Raw genomic sequence first — 27,009 nt, forward strand, 5'->3', positions numbered from 1 at the left:
GGCTGAAAGCGGACTGGCCATTAGGCTACGTACTGTGTCCCGAAACCTTTTGCATACGCGATACCTCTTATCACAGATTTTCTCCATTCCGGTTCAGTGGTCTTTAAAGTTACAGATTTCACCCCAGAAAAAGAAAAAAGAAAACTCCCTAATAGGAAGAGAGCCGTTTTCTCTTGAGACAGAATAGATTTCTATTACTTTTCGCACGCTCAGTTCCTAAGTAATTTAATGCCCGTTCCAAACCCAGAAACCTGGCTGCGAATGCAGTCCAGGTGCAGGGGGCTGCCGTGCGTTTTCTTCAGTTGACACAATAGGTCCAGCCAGGGGGGAGTGGATTTTGGGGAGCCCAAAAAGTGGGTTTTTTTTTCTTACTATTTTCTGGGATACATTAAACACTCACATTTGAACCACGCTGTAGTAGGATTTACAGAGATTCCAGTTGATGGTATATTTTGAGACAAGTGTATAGCTACTGTATCCGTTCTGAAATGGAAACAGCGACAGATTGGAGCCGGAGCAGCAAGAGCAACAATGGGCAGTTGTTAGCCTTGTCTTTGGTGATCAGCTTGATCTGCAGGGTTAGGTTTTCTTACTTGCCTCCTCAAATTAAGTCCAGATACGCTAGGCATCGTATGGAGGGCTATAGCATAGCTTGGCCCGGAAGAGGCAAGTTTCACGATAAAACAGACTTGGCTTCAAAACTCAAAGCGTTTTGACATGTTGGAGCCTTTGCTTTCTCGTCTTTGAAATGGGGATGAAGGACAGATGAGAGGCCATGGGGAATGTGTCTAAAGACAGCAACATTAGGAATCCACAAATACTACTCCCCCTTGGCTTCTGTTCCGTAACTTTAATCATTTGCTTAAGAAAATTTACTTCAAAGAATGCTACCATGCAAGCTATTTTGTTAGGAACTGTAACACACACAAAGATGCTGGAGATGCTACCGTACAGAAAAAAAAGCTTTACTTATTGAAGACTGTGCTGACTTAATCAGGGATTTTAAGTATCAGTTTCAATCTCAAACGAAACAAGAGGAAAGCAAAGGGCACACTAAGCTCTGGGGATTTATCTGTATGGCTATCTTCTGTAGAATTTACCAACATTAGCTGTTCCTAGGTTATTGCTACTCTTGTTACGCTGACCTGGCTCTTGTCCACATTTCACTGATGCTATTCCATGTTAATTGCTAAACAAATAGACCTCACTGGGGGGAGATTGTGAAAAGCACACTTCCACATTTAACCCTTCATCCCCAAAGTGCTCTTATTAGCTTAACAAATTATATTCTGGCGCATTTTATAATACGTCCCCACCTCTTGGGGGAAGCACAATAATAAGAGCAGCACAATCCAGGAGAAGAGTACCCCAAGCAGAGGGAATCTGGGTAGACAGCATGCAATTAACCAAGCTGGAACCCAGCCAGGAAATCAGGGTTATCATTCAGATGCCTAATAGAAGAAGACATGGGAACAGGGCTGGCCACGAGTCTGACTGGGCTCAGGTTTATCCTCATTAGAGACGCAGGACACAAGTCCCACAGTCACATGCTACACATGTGAAGTTCAGCGATGTGCAAAGCGTATCTGGGCCAAGCCAGCCTGACTGCTTCCCATTTGTCCTTCTACCTTGTAAGAAAGCAGAGTCATGAAGTGAGCTGTTGAGCTGTTTCCCAGGGTACTGAGTGGGAGACAAACGGGGTGTCTGCATCAGGCGGGCCTTGCCCTCCAGGGGATTTGCTCCCTAAAGGCAGGTTTAAAATGATTTCGCTCCTCCTTGGTTTTCCCTTTCACCGCTGTCAAAGACTTTATTTTTCCTTATGGGCCTCAACTTGCATTATGATTTAGAAATTTTCAGCCAAATTCATTTACATTTTTTCTTAATTTGAAGATGATTTTTTTCCTCCACTGATGAGCCAGCTATTTGTGACAAGTAACAGCATTCAAGGGGTGACACCAGACACTGAGAAAGAAGCTACAATTCCGATCTGGGGCTGAAGACTTGCCTTCTGTCCAATGGAGCAACAAGTTTGTTAAATTCACTACACATAAGAGCAATAAGAAAATTAACAAAATCTCTTCTGATTGAATGGTTCCCTTTAATGGTCTGTTGACTTAACTAAAGGCTGTTCTGTTGTCTCTATCAGGGCCCTTTGGTGGTTGTTCCACTAGTAAAACTGTCGCCACTACCTTATTATCAAAAGTAGATATAGCAAAGTAGCAAATGGAAGCCAGAAGAGAGAAGAGACAATGGCAGGTCTCTTCCAAAGCTTGTAACTCAGTGTCTTCAAATCCTTGATGTGAACTTGCAAATTCCAATAAACTGCTTCTTAAAAGTCTTTCTTTTTAAAATACATGTGCTCAGATCCTAGCTATTCCCAAGGGCAGTCATTCTAACAGTACTGGTGGCAGTTAGCATTGATTCACTTTTCAACATCACCTGACATAAACACATACAAGGGGTGATCAAGAACTCTAGGCAATCGGGTAACAAATAGAAAAAGATTAGCAGGAGGGCAATCAGGTTTCTTAAAATGAGAGGCTCAGGGAACAGCACCTATGTCACGGTGACCTGTTTTTAAGCCGTAGGTCAGTTCCAGCATTGACAGAAAGCAGTGATTTATGCCCTTGTGAACTCAGGGGAACCAAGCTCGCCGAGCAGAGAGAATCACTTATAATGGACAGTGATCGGCACACGTGACTTCCTTCTGCTCACCTTTCTCTCCCTCCCTCCCTCCCTCCCTCCCTCTCTCACACACACACACCTGTGTACATGCGTGCACACACACACACGATTTATACTTTCAAGATTAAAGTTGTGTCTGCCATCCAAGTTGTGAGTAAACAAACAAAATGAACAGCTGCTTGATGAATACATGTCAATGGCATATAGATTCATTCAGAAATTCTACCTCAAGGGGTTTTATTGAAGAATGGGCAGTGGTGGTGCACGCCTTTAATCCCAGCACTCAGGAGGCAGAGGCTGGTGGATCTCTGTGAGTTTGTGGCCAGCCTGGTCTACAAAGCTGGTTCCAGGACAGCTAGGGCTGTTATACAGAGAAACCCTGTCTTGAAAGAAAAAAACCCAAAAAACAAAACAAAAGAATGGGAAGAAGAGAAAAAAAAAATCAGATCCAAGCATAGCTCTTCCTAGCTTATTTTTCCCCATTCTTCTGGGAGTGGTTCCCCGACACTGGCAACCCTCCTAGTCCTGCGCTGACCTCCAGACTTACAGCAACTACTTTCCTTCGAGCCTGAAATCAAGAATCGTTCAAACTGCAAGAGGCGTATTTGAAAAGGTGGGGATAGATGGCCCTGACGAATCTGTGGGGACGTTTCAAGAGTGGGTAGTCGAAACCCTGGGCTGGCAGTGTTTCCATCTTCCAGTGCTGCTCAGCACGGCCGCAAAACTGAAGACAGGTCTTCCTGTAGCGACAAGCCTTCACGCCATGCATCACCACAACCGCGGTTACAATCACCATTTATCAGAGCTACTGTTGTGCTGCTATTATTATTTGTATCCACTATTGTCAAGGATCCACACGGTTTTCATGATACTGCAAGAACCATCCCTGAGTGTGAGAACCTTACCCAACAGGAGATGTTGGAGTCTGATAGTCTTAAAGGGAATGGCCAAAATACTTGGTTCATATCCTTTACTCCTCGATTAAACCAAAGTCACTCACAGCTGGTGTGTAGGGGTCACCTTGAGATTACGCATTCTCCCTCACCAGGGTAAAGGTGGTGCCTCTGACTCTTACACACGTCATGAATGCCCACAGCGGCCAGACAGAGGCCCATCCTAACCTCCGCACTGATGAACTGATACCACAACCCACCTTAGAACAGTAGAAACTGACACTAATTCCTCATGCTTCTAGAAAGACATACAGAAGTTAAAATCTCTTTCTGTGACAGAGGGCAGAATCACCGCCGCCAGCAGAGGAAACAGGTGATTTCATAGCAAGTGGCTTTCAGGCTCTTCCCATGCTCCATACACGATCTGCTCCCGCGTCGCCGTTGCTAGGGAGGCAGCACTCTGAGGAGCACAGGTACCAGTGGATTTACAGGCATTTAAAGACTCATGCACTTGGTATGAACAAAGGCTGCTTTGGGATTTGTGGGAAATGAAAAATAATGATGGTAATTAGAAGCACCAAAGAATGTGGTACACCTTTCCTTTTGTGTGGGGACATCTTCTGGGAGAAGCCTGGAAGATGAGGCGGGCAGGGCTGTGGGCACAAGGGGATGGAGGAGGAACGCGTGTGACTACCATGAAACCTCTTACCATCTACTACCTGTTTACCAGATCAAAAACTACAGCCAAGAGCTGAGGGTACGACTCAATTGTGGAGTGCCTGCCTCCTATACAGGGGTTCCTAGGTTCAAACCTCGCACCACAGGACACACAGAAAACCGCAAATAACATGAGATGGGGCTCTCCAGGGAAAGCTGTGTTCTTACAGACACGACTCACATGGATTACCAAAGACCCGGAATGTCAGTGCTCCACCTGCCCGAGGAGATTTAAGCTGGTGCTTATACCTATGCTTCCCTGGGTCATGTGACTCCTTAAGCTGGTTACTGTCTCTGTCACTTTGCTCTACTCTGGATAAACAATGATATTTCAGATGAAATAATATGTATTTCCAGAGAAACTGAAACATCTGGAGAAGATGAGAGGAATACTTCTATGGGTAACAAAGCCTCATGTTTTTCTTCTTTCCTTTTGACCCACTACCCTTAATGTCTTGGAGATCAGCAGCTGGACAATTTAGTCATTGACTGTCTGTAATCACAACTATTTTACATTTAACATTAGCATTTAAGAGACTTTTTTTTTTTTGTTTTTTCGAGACAGGGTTTCCCTGTAGTTTCTAGAGCCTGTCCTGGAACTAGCTCTTGTAGACCAGGCTGGCCTCGAACTCAGAGATCCGCCTGCCTCTGCCTCCCGAGTGCTGGGAGACTTTTGTAGTCAGACACACACAAGCACACACACGTACACACACACAAAAACATGCACGTGCGCACAAACACACACGCACACAGACACATACACTCCCCCCCTTTTAATCATGGGCAACTTTTCTCTTTGACTCAGTTAAAATGTATCTACCTTGAAAACATTTAATAAACATAAAAGATACAAAGTAGTTGGAGCAAACACATGTAATCCTTACAATTAAAGTTCAAAATAAAGTAATATTTGCGCCCCTCTCATAATCCACAAGGACACCGAAATGTCTTCTAAGTAGTTGTATTCTGCGTTCATAGTATTTGACAAATAAATTTCATGTAGTTAAAAAAAAAACCTTTATTTTAGAATTCTGGAGTATCTGGTCAAAGAAAACATTTCATTTTGAGATATTTCAAATAAAAATTTAAAAAGTAACCATTCAAATAAGTTAAGATGACAAATTCTTAGATTTGGCTGTGGCATTTACTTCAAGTTTTTAAAAGAGACATCAGAGAAGAACTTCAATCTGGCAGGGGACTTAAAGACAGTGAAATAAATCATTACCATGGTGACATTTTTTTCTTAGTAGACCAAGGTCCCTTGGCAATTCCCAGTAGTGTGGTCAGTAAGCTTATGAGTGGGACAAAAGACCAAAAAGAAAAAAAAAACATTTCTACCCAAAGTTTTAATTTAATTAAATTTTGTACTGAAGCCAAAGCCGACTCCATGCATTTCTATCATGAGTCGAACCAAAGGGTGTGCATTAAGAAACCAAGCTACTGATTAGATTAGTATAGTAGCTTGTAACACAAGGCAGAAATGCATACCTGTTTAGTAGAGGGTGTGGGAGTCAGATGAAAAATGGTGCTGAGAAAGGTTGCTAGGATAGATAAAGACAGCAGGAAGCCCGCTTCATCTCAGTGGCAAGATGACACAGAATAGCGTGACAATGGTTCTCTATTCAGTAAGCAGTCTAGTGGGATGCTTTTCTGGAATGAGCAGAGGGAATGCCTGCTTCCACGACCAGGACAGAGGCGCAACCTCAGCACCCGGAGCAGAGGGACTCTTTATATTCTCTTAATTTCCTTTCTTGTCATCTCACCTATCTAGCACAGGGTTGCTTTGCATCAGTAAGTCACAGACAAAAAACAAAAACAGCTGTAACCTGAATTTTCAATTTATTTCCACAAATTAGAGACATGCAGAGGTCCAGCTGATGACTGGCTACCATTTTCCGTATTGTTTCTTTATCACAGTCTCTCCCCAGGCAAGCTTCATGACTGCCATCGCCATTCGCCAGTGACGACTGCCAAATCGGCATCTTCCCTGCTGCTGGCCCATGCCTCTGATCTCTTGCCAGCTACCTGCTGCACATCAAGAGCTGTGTGTCCAAACTAAAGCCTCCTTCGACCTTCCTGCGAGCCTGCTCCTCCCTTGTACTTCTAAGAGTTTTAGAAGCCATCAGAGCCTATGATCAGAATTCTAGAAGACTTAGTAAGTGTCTACGCATCCTTAGCCTCTTTGGCTTCACATGTTAAGATCCAGAGAGGTCTCTTTTATATGGATATTAATCTTCCAATCACAATGGCTTCATCCTGATGACTGAATGACTTCACAAGGACCAATCTGATAGTATTGCAACACACGAACGTATGGAAGACAAAAAACACTCCGTTCAAACCACTGTGTATGTGATCCCCAATTCCTAGAATGCTGGTCCTCCTCCTACCTGGCTACCTTCCGACCATCCTTCAGCATCGGCTTGTTTTCTCTACTTTCTAGATAACCTTCCTAGCACCCCACGCCTGGATCTGGTGCCATCTCAGAACTCTAAGCTTTCCCAGAACATGACAACGAGGCTGTCTTGTATTTGCAGTTACATGTCTATCTGCTTCCACGAAACTGAGGATAGCCACAAAAGGGGAAGAAATGTATTCGCCTTTTCATGATGATGTTCTCAGGGTTCAGCCCAATCTGAGTCCTCAAACAATTATAAAAGGAATGAGTAAAGACATGTCTTTTATAAAGTGATATCATACCCTTAAATGGTAATATATGGGACAGAAGGATGTTAATTACTACTCAGAGTTGTACTGGGGAGAAGTTATCTTGAAAGGACTGGCGCAGTGAGCCTTGGGTCTCTAAAGGAAGAAGGGATGAAAGCGTTCAAACCTTGACCGTTGCTCCGGGAAAGAAGAGCCAGTTGCCCGTGTCCACTGGGTCGAGGTTGTCTTCCAGGATGACCTGTCGGTGGGCTGCATTGATGACCAGGATGTTGTCCAAGGCCCAGCAGGCTTCGTACACCTCATCTACACGCAGGCTTTCCTGCTTCCACTGGAACTGCACATTCTCCCCCTTGGCTTCTTCCGGAAGGTAGAGGATGTGGATGATTGTGCTGATGTTGGAAGGGGCTCTGGGAAGCGAGGCAAAGAGAGGAGGTCAAGCACACAGCTAAGATCGTAGCTCACTATGAACATGCAGTGTTCATCATACATTCAAAACAGGCCCAGGGCCCAACAAGTATCTGCTGCTTGTAACAGCTTTTCTAGTAAGTGAAAACAGTTTACATACTTAAGGCCTTTGAGGGTTTTATATTTGACATGAAGCAGGTACAAAATGTGCTCAAATAAGACAGGAAAGGAATAGTGGAAGGAAAAGTGGCACGAGCTGTTAGGATTATACGAAAAGAATCTAATTGTATCTAGAAGAGTTCTGGCACATGGTAGATGTTCTATTTAAAAACTCACTTGATAAGAAAAAAGGAAAAAAATAGAAATTAATATGGATTATTTGAAATTATGCATTGATTAGTGGTCATGGCAAATGACCTTATTAAATATATATATATATATACACACACACATGTATATATACTTATATTGACATATATATGACAAATTAGTCTTTATATAATATTTATTTTCAGTCATCAGATATATTTTTTACATCTGATGATTGTATTCACTTATAATTACTCACAATTGTATCCAGGTCAATCTTTGGAAAAGATAAAATTTAATAGGCTTTTTATATCACATCTATTAGGATTTATCTCTTTCTGCTATATAATACAAGTTTTATTAATCTTTTCATTCTACCAAAAAGAAATATCTGCTGCTCTAAAAATGGTCACTTTAGCTGAGATTAAAAATGGTGCTAAAATGCAAACTAGCGGGAGGCTGGGCTCCCTATAAATCAGCTGGAAGGGCTGGAGAGAAAGTCATATTTTTCACCCACCAGTGAAGCATATATATATCTTCAGGCTTGTCAGTGGGGTTATAGATGGTGCATCTCACCTTTGGGGGTAATCAATTCCCCTTTCTTTTTACAGTATTTCATGTTTTTTTTTTTTTAGCTTCAAAAAGAATTTCAAATGCTGAAGAGAATATACTTTTAGATGGTGGTCAGAAAAAAACGTTCACGCTGATCACCAAGGTTAAGGGAGATTTGCGTGTGTGAGTACGGTGTGGTTTGCTACACAGCCTAAAGTTGAAAGTGCCATTTCGTGAGAAATATTTCATGTACTCAGCTGAGTGTGATCTTTATGTGTGCAATCAAATGTGTAGGTCCATTATTTATCACTATATAACTGTTTCACAGCAACAAACACACATTATAATTTATTTAGGTTATGATATAACATAGTAGAAGAGAATCTGCAGGGATATAGGTAAAATTTCTATATATGTATTGGTTCGTTTACACTCATTTAGATGCCTAAGTATCCAATATGAATGTATTTTCAAAATTCTACAACTGAGAAGAGATAATACTATCATAACGTTGGCCCAGCGTGACAGAGCTCAGCATGTAGTAACTACCCATAAATTATATCTTATCCAGTCAAAGGGGAGATAATTTATGAAAATCCTGACTTAGGATTACCTTTCTTAGTTTCGTCAGACTAGAGCTTAGACATGTGGGTTTTTTTTTTTATTTTTTGATAGACTATTGAAGCCTTGTACAAATTGGTTAATATTAAAGATGATCAACCTAATATTTCTTCTGCTTCCCTAAACAGATCATTGTTCTTTTAATATAAAGGAAAGGGCTGATGGAAAACAGATATCAAAACTGATGGAAAATACTCGACTTAATTTTTTTTCCAGTTTAAGAACTAACCTAGTCACCATGATCTTTAATACAAGGTGTGGAGCTGTGGCCATCAGCGCAGCAGCAACGTGCCATTGCTTTCCTTTGTATATTTATTCCTTTAATTAATCATCTTCTTTGAAGTTTATTTCATGGTTTAAACTGTGCTTCACTGGTAAGCATGATTCGAGACTTTGTAACATCATCAAACCTTTCCAGCATTATGGCGTTCCTTCCATCTGGATATCCTACTTCACTTCCTTATGGGAGAACTCTTGAAATAAGGAAAATACAGGATGTCAAGAGAGGCTTGAGGGACATTTCAAGCTAGGTGCCGCAACTACAAGTGAGACACAGGGGTCTCGCAGCTATGAACCCTGTCTCCGTGGACAGGAATGGACGTGGGCAGTCACTGGTCATACTCTCGGGTCTGTATCTCCTCCTACCTGCCACAGCGGGTGAGGTTATGTGGCAAAGGATGCTCTCTCAGAAGTGATGATCCCAAATGTGCTGCAACCCAAAACAGTCTGGTAGAAGGCATATTAACAGTAGGAAGTTATGAATGAGAAAGCTACATCTCGCAACATCTCCCTCAAGTGGGACAGGCCGTAACAGGTATACTCACAACTGGAGAAGTGAATAACCAAAGTGTTCTAACCGTGAAAAGAAGGGTCAGGGCTGGAGTGAAGCAAACAGAGGAACAGAGTCTATGCACAACATCTCAGATGCAAATACGTTAGCGATAACAAACCTAATTTTCTCGAGCTGTATCCAGTCGCCAGTGTTATTCTTGGCATATGACACGGTGATGCTGGGGTCAGAATAACTAAATCGGCAGGATCCTGACCCTGTAAGCAAGAAGAAGAATGGATCTGAAGATCAGAAAACAGTGCAATTGCAGATGATTCTTCCCTATAAATATTTCCAATGCTTTAAAAATATTCGTGTTTCGTCCACTATTCCCATTTTGTTGAAATTTCTTGCATTCTCTCATCATAAATGTGATTTAGTAAACAATCTTTGGGACAAGAAGGAAGGGGCAAAAGACAAATTTCAGATTTATCTAGAGAATACGAACTATTTAAGTTACAGTAAAAGACACAGTTCTGTGGCAAGAGATATGTCCATTTTCTGAATGACTAATAATGCCATTATTGCTGCTGAAAGTAAATATCAATTGATAGCGATTGCTTTCAATGCTGTATGAGTCTCTGAAGTGGGGAACAAAGTCAACATTCTCTTTGTCTATGGGTTATCTCAATGGTGCAGCAGCGTAAAAGGAAACAAGATACTGTAAGAACACTCCGGTTCCAAATGATTACTGTTGGAGATGGGGCACGTGTTCCTCGACTACGGCCAAGCCCTTAATATCTGAGGCTGAGGCAGAACAGTCCACAGTGAATATTTGGTACTTACTTCTCATTATTATTTTCAGTACTGGAGTATGAGTACAGGAAGTTCTAGAACCGATGAAGAATTTGATTCTCCATTTCTAATAAGTTCATTTAATGAAGAATGGTCTGAGTGTAATTTCAAAGATCTTGGAAAACCCCAAACATCCACGAAGCATTTGCTACAAGTTGACTGTAACTAATACAGCAAAATTTCTATATTCCAATAAAAACAAATGAACCAAAAGGAGAAGAAACAGTGCAATTTGTGTTTAACTTCCATCCATCTGCTAGAAGACACCGCGTCTCAGCAAACAGCATCTGGTGGTGGTTTTATATTGGCAGCCGTCAGGGTTGCTAAGCCTTCATAGGACTATGTTTCACTTCAGTGGTGTGTAGGACAAAACCAGTTAGTCTGGGATTGCCAACGCTGGCAAGGAGCTAAAGGGCCAAACAGGTGTTTTCTTAGATTCGTTCTCACAGCCGAAATGTATGCAAAGAAGGATGAGAGAAAGGAGCATCTAACAGAAGGCCACTGGCTACACTGATCTACTCGGAAACCCACCTAATGCCATTGTAACTGCTGCTAAATTCTATCTGTCATGAGCAGCTGATTAAAATAAATACCAAACTGCGTGGCGGGAAATGGAAGCTGCCAGGATTTGTGGGACAAACTTTAGCATGAAGAAGAATGAGGTCTGGCAGAGAACGGTATTTGGGGGAAAAGTCCAGACAAGCTTGAAGGTTTAAATGCTACTTGCCTGCCCCTTTTATATTTTGTGTGCCCGGTGCTTAAAAGTCAACGAGGAGGGTGAATTCTTGAGAAGGGATAGACTAATAACCCAAAAGTTACATACGGAATGCGAAGTCTTGCAAACTGTTTATAAAGCAAGCATAGAAAGAATGTTGACACACGCCAGATACCCAAGGCAGTCCAATACAATCACTGTTCCTATCAGGTCCCACACGCTGCTATTTCAGTGTTTTGAGATTAAACTTATGGCATGCCTATGAAACAGAGACATTTGACTCTTGACCATGGCAGGCGACTCACTTTTTTTTTCAGTCACTGGATCATAAAATTCTCTACTGCCTAAAAGTGAGCCGTTTAATCCCTCTCTGTGTTACCACCGTAAACGGGTCGTCAACAGCTCTCACCAGACTTCTGTACTGTGATTAGCTCACCCTTCAGCTCCAGCCTCACCTGTCCTCACCTGAGCGCTCTTTCTGTCTGTAAGTGAATGACCTCTCCTGTAGCCTCGTTTGTAAGGCTCACTGAGTCCCCAGTCCTTCCAGCAAGTCTTCAGCAGTGCCAAGAAATCAAACGGTACTCTGAAGATAGCTGCATCAGGGCCACCATAAAGAGCTCCAGGGGAAGGGGGACAACTGGGAGGCCATGACTTGGGTTCAGGGCACAAGTGGCTTGCTAAGGGGACGGAGATGGGGACTGTCACTAGCGGGAGAATCTTCTGGAGAGGTGTTCCTATTTGGAGATCTGCCTCACTTGGAGGCTTTTATGAGTCGCCCTTATGAGTGGCACCTGTCCGACAGAGGACCTATGTCCCATACCTACTCAGAGTGAAGCTGCTAACTGGATACAAATTGTTCTTCACTTAAACCCCGCCACAGAGATTTCCGTCACTGCCGTGAAGTTTGTTCTTTCCCAGACTCAAGAGGTGGGAGAGAGGAGGAGTCGGTGACTCTTCACCGCATTCTTGCGTATTCTGGGGCCTAATGCTACTTTCGATTTCCTGTACCCAGATGTGACATGCAGAGTTATTGCTTTTGCGAGGCTCGGGTACCTGAAACAAGTGCCTCTTTATTTCCCTCTCACATCAAAGCTATTAAACTGACAAGTCTGAAATATAAGACCAGACGATTTAAGTGTCAAATGCAAAACATCCTCATTTGCAGACCCATTTCTCCTACACCAGACCACTTTCATGCAATCGCTCCCTCTAAAACAACAACAGTGTAAGAACTTAGCGACTGGGTAACGTAAGGAAGATCACTGGAAACCATGGTAACAACTATGGTCTCAGAGACAATGTTGTGCTTAAGATGGGTCTGAAGTTCAAAGGTCAGGCGCACACCTTTATTCCCAGTACCCAGAAAGCAGAGGCAGGTGGGTCTCTTTGAGTTGGAGGCCAGCCTGGTCTATATCGAGATTTCCAGGAGAGACAGCTCCAGGGCCACACAGTGAGACCTTGTCTCAGACACACCAACAAAACCTTCAAGCATCTCCTTTGGTTCTTGCCAGACTATGAAAATGTCTGCCACTTTCACGTTTTTACTCACAAGGTTAAAAAAGGATAAAGCTTAGTGTCGGTAAACAAAATTAATGAACTTCTCCAATTTGCTGAGGAGGTTTGGCCACCACATAGCGCTGCATATGGTCACCAAGCCCAGCGTTTGAGAGGGGACCGTATATTTTATATAAAGGGATTTTATAAATCCTCTGCCTGGCTGTCTCAATTGTCAGCTCTTAATTCTAAATTAATACGATTATAAGTGATAAAGACAGACAGCAACTGATGCACACACCATTATCGCGCATCGTCACTGTGGTGTCTAATGACAGATGTTTTACCAACAGGTCACCTCTGATTTAGGACACATCTGCGCCGCACTATGATACAAGCCATTTCGTCTTTTGTGCTAAAAGTGCGGGGTACCACCTTGAACCTGCCCATCAAGAGGCAGCTCCTTACTCTTCACTGAGATGTCCTGAGCTGGGCCACTAAACTGTGTCTTTGAATCTGTTCTATTTTAAAAAACCTGCTTAGCATGGCCAAGTCACGCACAAGAACACTGGGTTGTCGTCACAACTTCTGAGCATTTAAAGTCCTGTCCCAGATCACAGCTGATAATAGTGTAGGATTTATATCGAGACAAACAGAACATGCGGATAACAGTGCCTTTTTTAAAACACACGTCTACATTTGCCATATTGCTTCATAAATTCGTATTTCTCTGGCTACTCAGGTGCTACTCTTTTCTAACTGAAACTGTACCGTTTGTCTTATATCTCTCTTTACCTTGCCCACCATCTCTACCCTCCGGTTTTGGTAACTACCATTCTATTCCCTAGAAGACCCAAACTGCATTGATGGTTTCTTTCCCCGACATTCACCTCCTTTGGTTCCATTACCTCCTTTTCAGGATGAAATCTATACCATAATGACCCAGTGCGATGGTTAATACTCAGCCAATTGGAGAAGCAGGATCTAGAATTGCCTAGGAAACACACCTCTGGGCATATCTGAGAAGGAATTTCTACACAGGGCTTAGTGAAGAGAGAGGACCCACAGCAAATGCGGGTGACACCATTTCATGAGCTGAGCTTGCTGACAGAAAAAGGATAACATGAATGATGGAGCACCTGCGTTCATCTTTGCTCCCGATCGCGGATGTGTCGTAACCAGCCGCCTCACGCCCCTGCCATCCTGCTCTCTCTGATGTAATGAACTGTACTTCAGACCATGAGGCAGAACAAACTCTTCCTTAAATTGCTTCTGCCAGGCGTTATTTTCATAGCGATGAGAAAAGTAACTGATACAGCTAGGTTTATATCTCCCAAGAGATTTCTACTTAAGAGATCTAAAGGCTACTTGCCATCTCCAGTAGCCATTTAATATTTAGTAAATCAAAATTAGAAGAAGCCTTGGTCTCCTCCCACTTTTTACAGTGCAGTTGCCTCTGCTGGATCTTCTCGAGGTTGCGATGCGTAGGGTTAGGAGAGCAGGTAGCTGAATCAGCTTGTCAATCTTATGATCTTTACATTCACATCTCTTTACTGTGTGACCCCAGACAAGACACTGCTACTTCTGTACCCTGGTTTCCACTCTTGAAAACTGGGGGAAACAATGGCAACCCACATCACAGAACTTCTGTGGAGGCTGAGGAGTTGAGTCATTCTCAGCCCAAACCACATGACTCCCTAGCCTACTAGTCAACGCTTCAAACATTCATTTATCCTAGGAAAAGAAAAGAAAGAAATACCTGATCATATCTGTTCCTGAGAGAAAAATTAAATTTAATTACCATTTATCAAAAATCACAGTATAGATTCTGTCTCTGTCTTGTATAGCTTCCTGTGGTTGGGTGAATTACTCTGCAAGGTGCTTTGGTTTCTTGCTTATATTATGTTAGGCTAATAGAAATCTTTGCTTTGTGGTGACTGTGATGTTTACAAAAAACAAATTTTGAACAGAAACTATAAAGTAAGAGAAAATGCTAGCTATAACATAGGTTGAGGCCATGTGTCTTCTTCCAACTCAAGTTGTTCCAGAGGCTCCATCAATAGGCAGGCCTAGGAGTGAGGGATTTGGGGCTCTGCTCAATGTTAAATCTTATCAGCCAAGAGCTGTGTTCCTTAACTTTTGCAGAGACAGTTTGGTGCATGAAGAGATTCCGCTTCGCTATCTATTGGGCAACAATTACGAGAGGTCATAGCCACAATCAGTGAGCCTCCACTTGCAAGTTCTTGGCTGATGTGTTTTTTCCCGCCCTTCAGTGGAAATGCTTTAAGTTCATACACACAAAAATGCTGCTCAGTCCCAGGACATTACCTTGCCTGCTTGTTAGCAAGGCAGGTAAACAGATTAGCAACTGAATCTACTTAAAAGAAGAAAAGCAAAGGAGACGTGCTAAGATTGGGGCACCAGGACAAATCAGAACACAGACAAGAGTTCATAAAGTCTATACAGCTCTGGAATTGAGTTAAAATTTAGACTGTACAGTCCTCAGCTGCCAAGATAACATCTTTTCTATCCAAATTTTCACAGTACCCACCAAGAAATAAAAATCTGCACCCTAGAAAATGAGTTTTGTGAACTTCTAGGGATATAGTATACATCCCTACTTCTAGGCATATGCTATGCATGCTCACTTCTAGGGATACATTATGACCTCTACTTATAGACACTATGCTATGCACCCTTACTTCTAGGGATATACTATGACCTGCACTTCTGGGCACTATGCTGTGACCCCCCACTTCTAGATACTCCATTATGCACCTCCATTTCTAGGTACTACACTATGTGCCCCCACTTCTAGGCACTATGCTATGCACCCCCACTTTAATTGGCTGCATGACAGCCAATACATGGGAATCAGAACCCACTTCACAATATTCTCGGTACACAAAGCACCTACTCCCGTTCCCTTTGCTTTTCTTTTAAAGCATCTTTGATCGCCTGAAGCTGCCTCACATGGTCAGAGCACGCTGGGACTGGTTTCTGCGCCTTTATTCCCACTTAGGGTCATGCCTTAAGTTACTGATAAAGAGAGAAAGCTGCAAATGTTCCAGCTCCTTAAACACCGTCATGGTCATGATCTCAGATCTCTCTGCTTGGCATCTAGACAGAGCATGGTAATCTGTTTTAGAAAAGAGAGACGCTATTTGGAGGACATTATCTCACATGACCTGCCCAGTTCTCTCCCTTCTGCTCTCATAGCCACCCAATTCTGGAGACTCTTTCTATGACATTCTTTTGCTCCACTGCCACCTCCTTAGAGGACAGGATCTCTCTTCTGGGTCACTGTGATAGCCTCCTAACTGGGCTCTCAGAATAAATACAAAGGTTAACTTCCCAGAAGTTTTCTTGATGAGTCATTTGCTTTAAAAACTACTGAGAAGCTATTTTAAAAAGACTTTATAAATTGCTACATTCTATAAAAAAGAAGCAACATACCAAAAAATCTGCCAACTCAGATAATGTGTGTGTGTGTGTGTGTGTGTGTGTGTGCTCAGAGGATAATCTCAGCTGTCAGTCTCAGGAACTGTCCATCTGGTCTCTCACAGATCTGGAACTCACCAAGTAGGCTAGGCTGACTATCCAGTGAGTCCCAAGGATCTGTCTGCTTCCACCTCTCCAGGGTTAGGATTACAAGTACATGGGCATCACCATGTCTGCTTCTTGGTTTGTTCTTAACACAAGTTCTGAGGAATAAAGCTCCTAAGGTTCTCGTGCGTGGAAGGCAAACACTATATCAACAGAGCCATCTCCCCGGCTTTCAACTTAGATCATTTTAATTATAAGAAAAGTGAGCCAGACAAGGACAACAGCCATAGACATGCTAACGTGGATGGGGAAAAGCCCATGATGCTTCACTTTGCACAAAGAACTGTAGACAACGAATGAACACCGAGAGCCGGAGAAATAGTCTTTCTCAGGGAAGGCGCACCAAGGATTTATCGGATACCAAATGGTCAGCCCTCAAAACATATATACATATGTCATCTTACAGACTGGGCAGGTTGTCCTCATGCATTTAGGAATACTGTAACACCCCCCATATAACAATTGCTAGGAAAATAGGCCATGGATTTGAAAAAGAGCATGTGCGGGGCAGGGGGTGGTTAAATGGAAGGGTTTGGGGAAAGGGAAGGAAAGGGCAAAATGATATATTATCAAAACTGAAAGAAAGAACTTTAAAAAGATATTAACCTGGTATGATATTGACATCCAAATTAAGCGTCAGGTTTCAGGTTAATTGCACTTATAGCCCTAATGAATGACTTCTAATTGTACTTGAAAATCTACCTCCGAGCTACATCCCAACTCCACATCACTGGAATTTTCTCTCTCTCTCTCTCTCTCTCTCTCTCTCTCTCTCTCTCTCTCTCTCTCTCTCTCTTTCTCTGTTTCTGTCTCTGTCTGTCTCTGTCTCTCTCTCTCTGTCTCTCTCTCTCTGTCTCTCTCTCTCTCTCTCTCTCTCTCCTTTTTCTATTTTGGTTTCTCGGGACAAAGTTTCTCTGTAGCTATGAAGTCTGTCCTGGAACTCCCTCTGTAGACCAGGCTGGCCTCAAACTCATAGAGATCCGGCTGCCTCTGCTTCCCGAGTGCTGCTGAGATTAAGGGCGTGCGCCGCCACCACCGGGCCACTGTAATTCTAAAATAGTATTTATAGTAAACTTGGTCTGAATCACTTTACTAAGTTAAAAGCTGTAACTAAAATTAACTGTGAGCCCTTATCCCTGGTCCTATGCAAACAGTACTGTCCCTTTATAATTAAAAAGAAATGGACAAGTAATTTTCTGCCTTTCTGCCTTTGTTAATGAAAGCCAGGTCACAAGCCAGGTCACAATCATTTAAACAGTGAGTCAGCAAACTAAAAAAGCAAGTACTACTGTCAGGGCTCTGTACTGTATGAATTCAGGATTCTACATTCTTTTCCAGTCTTGTTTCTCTTGACTTCAGTTGTCATTCAGGCCAAACAGACCCCAGACCAGACTTTCTCCTCTAAGAGGTCAAGCAGTCTTTGCTAATCACATTTACATAGGGTCTGTCTCAGTCAGAGATTTGTGGGGATGGCTCCTACCCTGGCCATACCTCCTGCCGAGTTCACTCACACATTCCAGGCCTCTCAGAAGGCTTCCTGTGGTCACTGTCAATGACATTCTCCCCCATCACTTGCTGACCCCAGATGAGATTCTCCCTCCATCACTCACTGACCCCGGATGAGATTCTCCCCCATCACTTGCTGACCCCAGATTAGATTCTCCCCCATCACTTGCTGACCCCAGATGAGATTCTCCCATCACTCACTGACCCCGGATGAGATTCTCCCCCATCACTTGCTGACCCCAGATGAGATTCTCCCCCATCACTCACTGACCCCGGATGACAATGAGATTCTCCCCCCATCACTCACTGACCCTGGATGAGATTCTCCCCCATCACTCGCTGACCCTGGATGAGATTCTCCCCCATCACTCACTGACCCCAGATGATATTCTCCCCCCCCATTACTCACTGACCCCAGATGAGATTCTCCCCCATCACCAGCTGACCCTGGATGACAATGAGATTCTCCCCCATCACCGGCTGACCCCAGATGAGATTCTCCCCCATCACTCACTGACCCTGGATGAGATTCTCCCCCATCACTCACTGACCCTGGATGAGATTCTCCCCCATCACTCGCTGACCCCAGATGACAATGAGATTCTCCCCCATCACTCACTGACCCTGGATGAGATTCTCCCCCATCACTCGCTGACCCCGGATTTAATTTCCTCATTGCCCTGCAGCACCATCGGCTCTAGGGAGCTCCTCTTTCTGCAGCCCAGGGAACTGAGATGCACAGCCTGTCTACCAGAATGGAGACGGGAACTCTCGGGGGCACCAGGGCAGCACACTGCCGTCTTTTGAACGTACACCGAGACGATCTGTTTACGACGGCGCATGAATCACCAATCTTGCATCTCTGTTCTTGTTTTAGCATTGTCCTTTGGTGACACACATCAACAACTGGTAAAATAAAGATACAGCAGCTAGTTGCACATTTCTAGCTTAGGTCACGGGAACTAAGACGGTCAACATGATAACAGTGTTTCCTGACAAGATGCATTCCTGGCTAACTTGTGGCTCATTCTTTACACACCCTCTTAAGATGTTAAAACACACCAGCAGAACATTTAAGCAATTAAGAAGACAAACACTTTTCTTCTCCAAAGTGGTGCCAGGGGCAGACTTACACAGGGTGGGTAGAGGGGCCATTTGGCACGGATGTCCCCTCCCCAGGCTTTGATACCACCGTCAACATTTGTGTGACGCTGCATACGTGTTACAAAGTCTCACGCTGTGAAATAGTCTGAGTGTCAAAGAAGATGCTCGGCTTCCAAACCTATGCGAGTGTGCAGCACTTCCTAGGAACCAGATCACAAAATGCAGCGGCGTACAGAGGTCTTAGTGGTTCCTGCGGATAACTGTGATGCAGGCAAAAGCAGGGAACAAAACCAAGTGTCTTAAGGATGCAAAGGAGACTTCAAAGGAAAAACAGAGGCAACGAGCAGGAGAATCAAAGGAAGGAAAACAGCTGATCAGAATGGGAATACAGACAGATGAGTTAATGCAGCATCTGTACATGCGGTGTTTAATTCTAAAGTGGTTAGTATGGACAGAAATGCATTCACCATTAAGCTGGCTTGTATGTACTGGTACCTCCCAAGGCCCTTCTGGGGGCTCTAGCAATGTGCTGCATGATAGTGTTTTTAAATATCTGCTTATCTCCAGTCTTGCTACCCCCTCGGGCTGCCCCGTGGCAGTCAGTGGTGACGGCAATCCTGACTGCACTGGGAAAGTAGGTTAGAAGGAACTGTTTTGAGGATACATTTATTGTGGGTTGTTCTGACTTTCTTCTGTAGTTTGCATCTATCTTAGAACATAGTTCTTTCCAGTCTGAAAAGAACCACCAGGAACTCCTACAGCTCACTGTGCTGACGCACACGGCACCATGACTCAAAGACACCGATGACGCATTGCTTAATGAATGATGTCAATTCAAATATTAGTTTAAGATGAGTCACTGCACGGAGGACATTAAAAATGTCCTGAAATCTAAATGAGACCTTTTTTTCCTGCGTAATAACTGCCCTCCACATTTAAATGACATCATTAGAAAACAGTCGGTATAGTTAAGACATTAAGCATCAAACCCTAGAGACAGAATTACCTCTCTGTGTTCTTGATAGAAAAACATTACAAAATTGTTTGTTATATAATAAGATGTCTTAAGAGCATGCAGCCAATGAACAGGAATCAATACTAAAGGGTAATCAAAAGTTATCAAAGAGGTCTTACTGCTTGATTTTGTAATATCTGTAGAACTGTCAGTTTCAAAAAATCTGAAACTGGTTGCAATTTTCATTCTAAATAAGCAATCATGCTTGCACCCGATTTTAATTCTACGGGTTTACATTTCTTTCCTTAAGAGAGACTCTTGCCATGCCCCTCCAAACTACAATTTAAATGTACAAACGGTGAATCTCTTCTGCAGAGAACAAACGCAGCATTTTTTTCCTGGGTTTCATGACTGTCCAAGAGCCCGAGGACCAGAGGACACTAAACCACATCCCTGACTTTATCTTCTACTTTTCTGAGCATGGCACAAGCTGGTGATAAATGTGTTTTAACAATAGGAAGAGGATGGGTGTGTGTGGCTGGATCTAGTTTCCTGGGAATATGGAGAATCGGCACTGCAGTTTTTTGATTGATTGTTTGATTGATTATTTTTGAGAAAGGATCTCCATATGTAGTCCTGGTTGGCCTAGAACTCACTGAGATCCACCTGCCTCTGCTTCCCAAGTGTTAGGTTTAAAGGTGTGCATCACTATGCCTGGCTGTGCAGATACTTCAAAACAACATGTTGTACATGGCAAATGCATCTAATTCTATTTGCCAATTTAAAATACATAGGTAATCAAAACTGTTCTGAAGGACGAAAAAGCACTTAGAATTTCTCAAAATTCTTTTCTCCATTACTGAATTAAAATATTCTGATAAGGAAACAAATCACATTACCATTGGGTTGGTATTAAAACATTACTATTAAGCAGTTGTTTGCTGACATAAGAAATATTCAGTTTTGGAGTTGAACTTGAATATGATCTTCACAGCTCTAGATGTTCAATACAAGCTGAAGAGATCCAGCAATTCCCAGGACCTGTTCTCTGGAGTGCTTCTGTGCTGATCTGGTCCATCGGGGATTGCACAGCGCTGTTATAGAGCTGACATTCTCAAGAATATCCCAGCATATGAGCAAATAGCAATTGTAAGCGCGAGTCAAGTATAGCCCATCTGAAGGATGCCACAGGACTGCTTGCTGGGCAACAGTTTATTTACCTTCCTGTACACACATGGGGAAGACTGTAGCTGTCTGCTGGATCCGGGAGCTTTAAAGATTCATGAAAACCCCTCCCATTTTTTCTATCTGTCTTGGCAGCTGACATAAACAACTTTTACCAGCCTTTGGCATATGCTCACGGCCATCTACAGACAGGAATATTAGTAACCTCTCGTGAACACTGATGAGTTACTCCTTTTCTGGAAAGACAGCTACATGGGTTCGTAATCCCAAGAGGTTTAGTGGATAATAGATTTCAAATTGTTTATTTATTAATTCTGCCGATCTCAGAAAGGATGCAGTGCGTAGAAATATGGTGCATATACTATACGATATGCCACGCCCTAAGCAGAGCTGGTGCAATAGTTTCTTATCAAACACATTAACATTTCTACAGTGAAACGTGTGCGTATTCACTTAAGTAGCAGAAACAAAAGCTATAAATAACTTTAATTCACTCAAGTCAAGTCTTGCTGGCAAGCGAATTCAGGTCATGCAGGGATTGCCAACACATATACTAAAAAATAAACCTGGCTCGTATTTTTTCCTGGAGTTTTCTTTTTTCCTAATATGAAATTGCAGATTAGGGATTGGGAGCTCGTATCTTTGGCAGCTCTCTCTATTTCTTTTCCCTTTTATAGCAACAGGATAAATCAATTGGCATTTTTGTCTCTCAAGGCCTGGGTAGTTTTTTTTTTTCTTCTTCTTCAGGGTTATGTCCTTTTCCAGTAATCCCAGGACTTTCCGAAGAAAATCAGATCAGAGCAGGACACAATAGAAGGAGCTATTGTCCTCTTGGGGACTGGTAGTGAGAGCCGACAGCAGCCTCTTCCCCGCCAAAGTTCTGCTTTAAAAAACAATCTGCCTTTTAAAATGCAGCGCAGAGCCCCAGAAGGAGGAGAGGACCCATCTCACAGGAGTGATAGATGGCGAAGAACACCGGCAGAAATCACGCCTCTAGATAAAGTAGTAGGGTCATAAACACTGCCGGCTCAAGAAGCGTCTGAACAGGGCCCTTGGAGGACTCTCCTGAATAAGAGCCACCCTGCCATCACTCATGCCTTAGCCTCTGAGATGAGCAGGCTCTTGGTGCAGCGTGTAAATTACCACATTAGATATAAAAACATCATCAAGTCACAGAATGCATGCAGTCTGGCTGCTCAGGGCTCCTTGCTAAGACTGGAGCAAATCTTAGCAGGATCAACACGCCCCTTTGTCTTTCAAGATGGGGAAATGGGTGAGCTTCTTTAAGGAAAGCTTTAGAAGGCTGGACAACGTCATCCCAGGAATAACCCTACTACCCTAAGCTGCAGTCATCAGTGAACAGACTTGTCTCACTCTAAATTGAAATCAGAAGAGGTGAAGGGCAACCTGAACCTATCGGTGAAATAATTATGTTTTTTAAAAAAGCTATTAGCGATTTTTAAAAATGATTCACTGGGGTAGGGAATACCATCATGGCATTCGCAAGACATTAAAGAAAATAGTAAGAGCTTCCTGTTACTTTGTGATCTTTTTCAAAAAACAATTCTGCCCAATCGAGACTACCACTAGGTCACGACCCACTTTCGATAGTGGCTTGAGTGTGTTCGACTCTTTTGCTGGAGGCAGCTGTGCATCCTTACTGATCCTTTCATAACAACAGTGTAGAAAACGGGCGAGGTCTCAGCATTCGCCACATACACAAGCTGCAAGAGAATCAGTGTGTCTCTACGACAGGTGTGGCAGTTACAATGAAGAAAAAAGGGGAAGGACCAACAAGGAGACAGGCACCAAAGGGGAGGACAGCTGCTCATCTTATTTCCTGTGGTCACTGTCCATCTGCCACAAACTGGAAGAGGTCCCCTAATGAGGGTTCAGACGGGAAGAGGACTAAGGGACGAGACATGAAGAAGTCACACGCTGTCCCATTTCTTTGCACAGATCCTGTTCGCTGACAGATCCAACCCCAAGCAGGAATCATTGCTCTGTGGCATCATCATTTAAAAAAATAAACGGATATAAAACAGAAGATGGAAAATACTTGCTCTGAAAACATCGTGCTTCCACATTTGGGAGATTTAAAAAGAAGCATGTTTTTAATACCTACAAAATAGTTTTGAAGTGTCATGAATTTAAATAGTCTACTTTGTTTTCTCTTAATACTTAATATCTGTTTGGGTAAATGCTTAGAAAGAATCTTCTTGTGTGCACTAATCCTGTCTACAATATTATAATGCTTCCTCAATTATAAATATAAGTCATAAACATATCTGTACTTATAATAAACATGCCATTTCCCCCAGGGGTGTTTTTAGTGTGCAAATCTCAATGTGGACAATAAACCCTCGATTTCCATGCTTAAATAGTTATTAATTGATAACTCAGTGCTGACCAAATATTATGGACATATTCATTTCTCTACATTGACAACTTCTATCAATAAAATGTTTTATCAGATTTATTAACTTTGGTTGCTGTGTTTTACCAAAACTGAGTTTATTTGTTCTCGACAGGTCAAAGAGTTATTCCAGGATGTGCCTTTGTATCGAATGGAACAATTTTTAATTAAAGTGATTATCTGTGGTGCCTTTTCAGCCACAATTCCCATCTATGTCATTTGGAACCTTGAAGTGCCAGGACACTTGCTTCCTGGGCTGCCACAAACCAGGATCGGATAGGGTACGCATTCCTCCCTGCTCGGTTTTCCACCCATGAATCAAAGCGTGACCTCTTTGACCCCAGCCCCTGAGTTTCACAAGGCATAAGCATTGCATGCATAGAAAGATCAAGTGCCCCTCATGAGATGCAGGAGCAGCCCTGCAGTTGAGGATATACAACACTGGCAGATGTGTGTCTGCCGCTAAGAGTACGCCTGCTGGGAACTAGGTAGATGGTCAGCTCAGCTCAGCCAAGGAGCATCCTCCTGCGGCAGCCGCTCCTTTATAAATATATTTAAGTCATGGTCCGAGAATCCCGTAAAACGGTCCTTAAGATAAAACTCTCATCTTTCCTGGCCGATTTGCCCACTTGCCTTGAATCACTGCATTCATTCATTCCATGATATTCTGGGATAGTTCATATGCAGTAAGGTAATAGGAATAATAAAAACAGTTCATTGGAGGGGTATTAGACAAGAAGCTAGATCGCCACTAGAGAAAAGCTAATTATATTTTAGAGCATTTGTAAGTGATGTAAATTGTTATCAATACGTAACATTATAATAGCGTAGGTTTTGTAGAGCAGGAGAAGAACAAAACAACATGAAAACTAAGAAACAGTAAACTGATCTGCAAATGACAATTATTTAGGTTTAAAACCGGGGTCATAGTATAGTTACCGCTTGTAGGTTAATACTTGTAGATTTGACATAGTAAGATACTATTCCTGTAGTAATAGTGGGTTAAAATATAACTTAGTTTGGTATAAAAACAAATGAACCAGTGCTCCTAGCACGTTTGTCTGTAAAGACGGAAATAGAAGTCTAGGTGTAAGACCAGTGATTCCAGGCACAGTGTATCGGAGATGGCAAACTCCCGATGAGCTCCCCTCTGTGAGAGAAGGACCTTTATCAAGTGCCCTTCATTAATCAACAAGAAACTGGACTTTACTGGTTCACACTAAGATCTGAGTTGTTCATAGATTCCCCTCAGCCTATTCCATTGCTACAGAGGTCAGAAACGGGTGTGATGCTGAGCCCAAACACGGAGCACCACGAAGCCACTTTCCACAGCTGTGTATTAAACTCAACTTAGTTCATGTGTGTCTAAAGCCACAAAGAGATGCACATTCCCCAGTCCTGGAGGATTATCTAAGCAATGAAGGGTAAAAGCAGATGTGCAGAAAGGTCACTCAAAGCAAAGTGAAGCAGATATCACCAAAGGAATTCAGAGGACTTGACGGTCTAGCGCCTGATATCAGCCTAGGGCAGCAGAATGAGTTTTCGGAGAAGTGGTACTGGGGAGGATACTGTCTATCCTAACGAGAAACTTCTCATTGTACATCTACTTATGAACTCCCTCGGTGAAGAAAAACCCCAATTAACGTTAGCAGAAGGCAGGTATGAGGCAATTGGTGATATTTAAGTGCCACTGGGTGGGTTTCTAAGTGAAAGGGCAGGAGGACAGACCTTTACTTTCCAACAGGTATTCTAATATATATGAAGTTCATCTTTCACTTAGTTACTGGTTTTAGAAATTAAAAATTAATCTAAATTTTTTCCAAGAAGCTTATACTCCGAGTACTTTTTACTGCAGCACTTAAACTGATAAAATAGTCTTCTTCTAAAAATACCATTTGATTCTTTGGTGTGAAAAGGATTCGAAAAATATAAGTGTATCTCAAAATGAATCATGTATGTTTTTAACTTAAACTTGTCTTTTAAGACATATGTGTCATTACAGAGGCACGGGCCACTCCTGTGATGAAAGGCAGAATATCTTCAGTCGAAATCTGCTCCACACAGTTATTGATTAATTTCAGATATATAGATGTATTCTATATATAGATATTTAGGTTTTGTATGTTGACATGAAAATTAATCCCTAAACGTAATTTTAATATAATTTGTAGCTAAGAATTTTATAATCAAACAAAACATGTATTGAACTTCGTGAAGTATAGCACTAAGTTAATTTTGCCATCAAAACTTTCTAAAATTCCATATTTTATTTATAGTTGTTTTGAGTACCATTGGTACGACACAGATTCGCATGTTTCAGATGAGGTTTCATTATTCAATAATAACTTCTTGAAGGTCTTAGCAAGGATTGCAATTCTTGCAAAGCACAAGACTCTAGTCTGAAATATAGTCTATAATTTTAGTAAATTCATAGAGGGAATGAGCAGTGATTCACACAGAGCTATTGAGGGCTCAATTTCTCCTCCCTCTGAATTACCTGCTCTAAGAGAACTGGGAAAATTTATCTACTGAATCAAGTTTTGAGTAATTAAGAAGTTTATGAATTGGGCTCAAAGGAAAAACGAACGGTTTTTCTATGCCACACGAGCTACAATCTCTCACATGAGTGGCATTTTATTTCTTTATTTAATAAAAGAATGAAGCCACATTTCTTTTTTTTTTTCATTAATTTCCAGTTCAGCTAAGAGTACCTTAAACTTTGGATTATTCCAGAGTTTACTTTTCAGAGCATGTTCATATGATGCAGGCAGCTCTTGTTTATTGCAAAGACTCTTTGGTGTGTGCAGTACAGAAAGAAAGAAATTCAGGCTCAAGAATTCTGTCATATTTTAATATCTAAATATTAAGCGTATATAATCTAAAGCTCTTTCACTGTTTTGACATTAAAGCAAACAAAAAATACAAAAACACAGAGACTCACATCTCTTTAATATAAACACACATACACAACTCCCCAACATAAAAACAGTAACCGACAGACACACAAGACAAAAACCCAGACATCCGTAAATAAAGCCAAACTTAAAAAGGTAATTAGTTTTATGAATCATCAACAAACAACATATTTTAAAAGTGCTCAGTAACTCCACTCTGCTGAGCACACGAGTATGTATTTCTGCCAATTTCTGTCAGTAGAAGCAAAATTTACTGGTGATTCTTAATTTCCTTCAGGATCATTTCTACTGATTGACATTCCCAGATCATTTCTCTGAATCCACTCTTGTCACGAAAGCCTGCACGCCACCGAGTTAAGACTTCCCTCGATGCCACTGGAGTGACCTCTGGTCACTCTGGTAGTCAATCTCTGTCTGTGTGTCCCCAGCTCTGGATCTAAGAATGTTACAATGTTGCGACAGATTTACCCGCGTCCCATCGTCAGATCTGTTTGTTTGCATGTGTGCATGCAAGTGTATGCATGTGCAGTTCACACATATGTAGTGAATGTGCATGTGGAGGCTTGAAGCTGATGCCAAGAGTCTTCCTTGTTTGCTTTCCACTGTATTTATAGGGAAATAAATACAGTGTACCGGTTCC

The 27,009-nt window shown here is 42.3% G+C and overlaps 1 protein-coding gene across 1 annotated transcript in view; it reads right to left on the reverse strand.

Moving 5' to 3' along the window:
* Positions 1–27,009, reverse strand: part of Reln (reelin) — a 429,856-nt gene that overhangs the window by 181,843 nt on the left and 221,004 nt on the right. The window contains exons 9-10 of the mRNA XM_038315201.1: positions 9,800–9,896; positions 7,129–7,369 (exon numbers count right to left, since the gene is read on the reverse strand). Of these exons, the coding sequence (XP_038171129.1) occupies positions 7,129–7,369; positions 9,800–9,896 (338 nt within the window). The remainder of the gene's footprint in view (positions 1–7,128; positions 7,370–9,799; positions 9,897–27,009) is intronic.

Source organism: Arvicola amphibius, chromosome 18, assembly GCF_903992535.2.
Source record: "Arvicola amphibius chromosome 18, mArvAmp1.2, whole genome shotgun sequence".
Lineage (NCBI taxonomy): Eukaryota > Metazoa > Chordata > Mammalia > Rodentia > Cricetidae > Arvicola > Arvicola amphibius.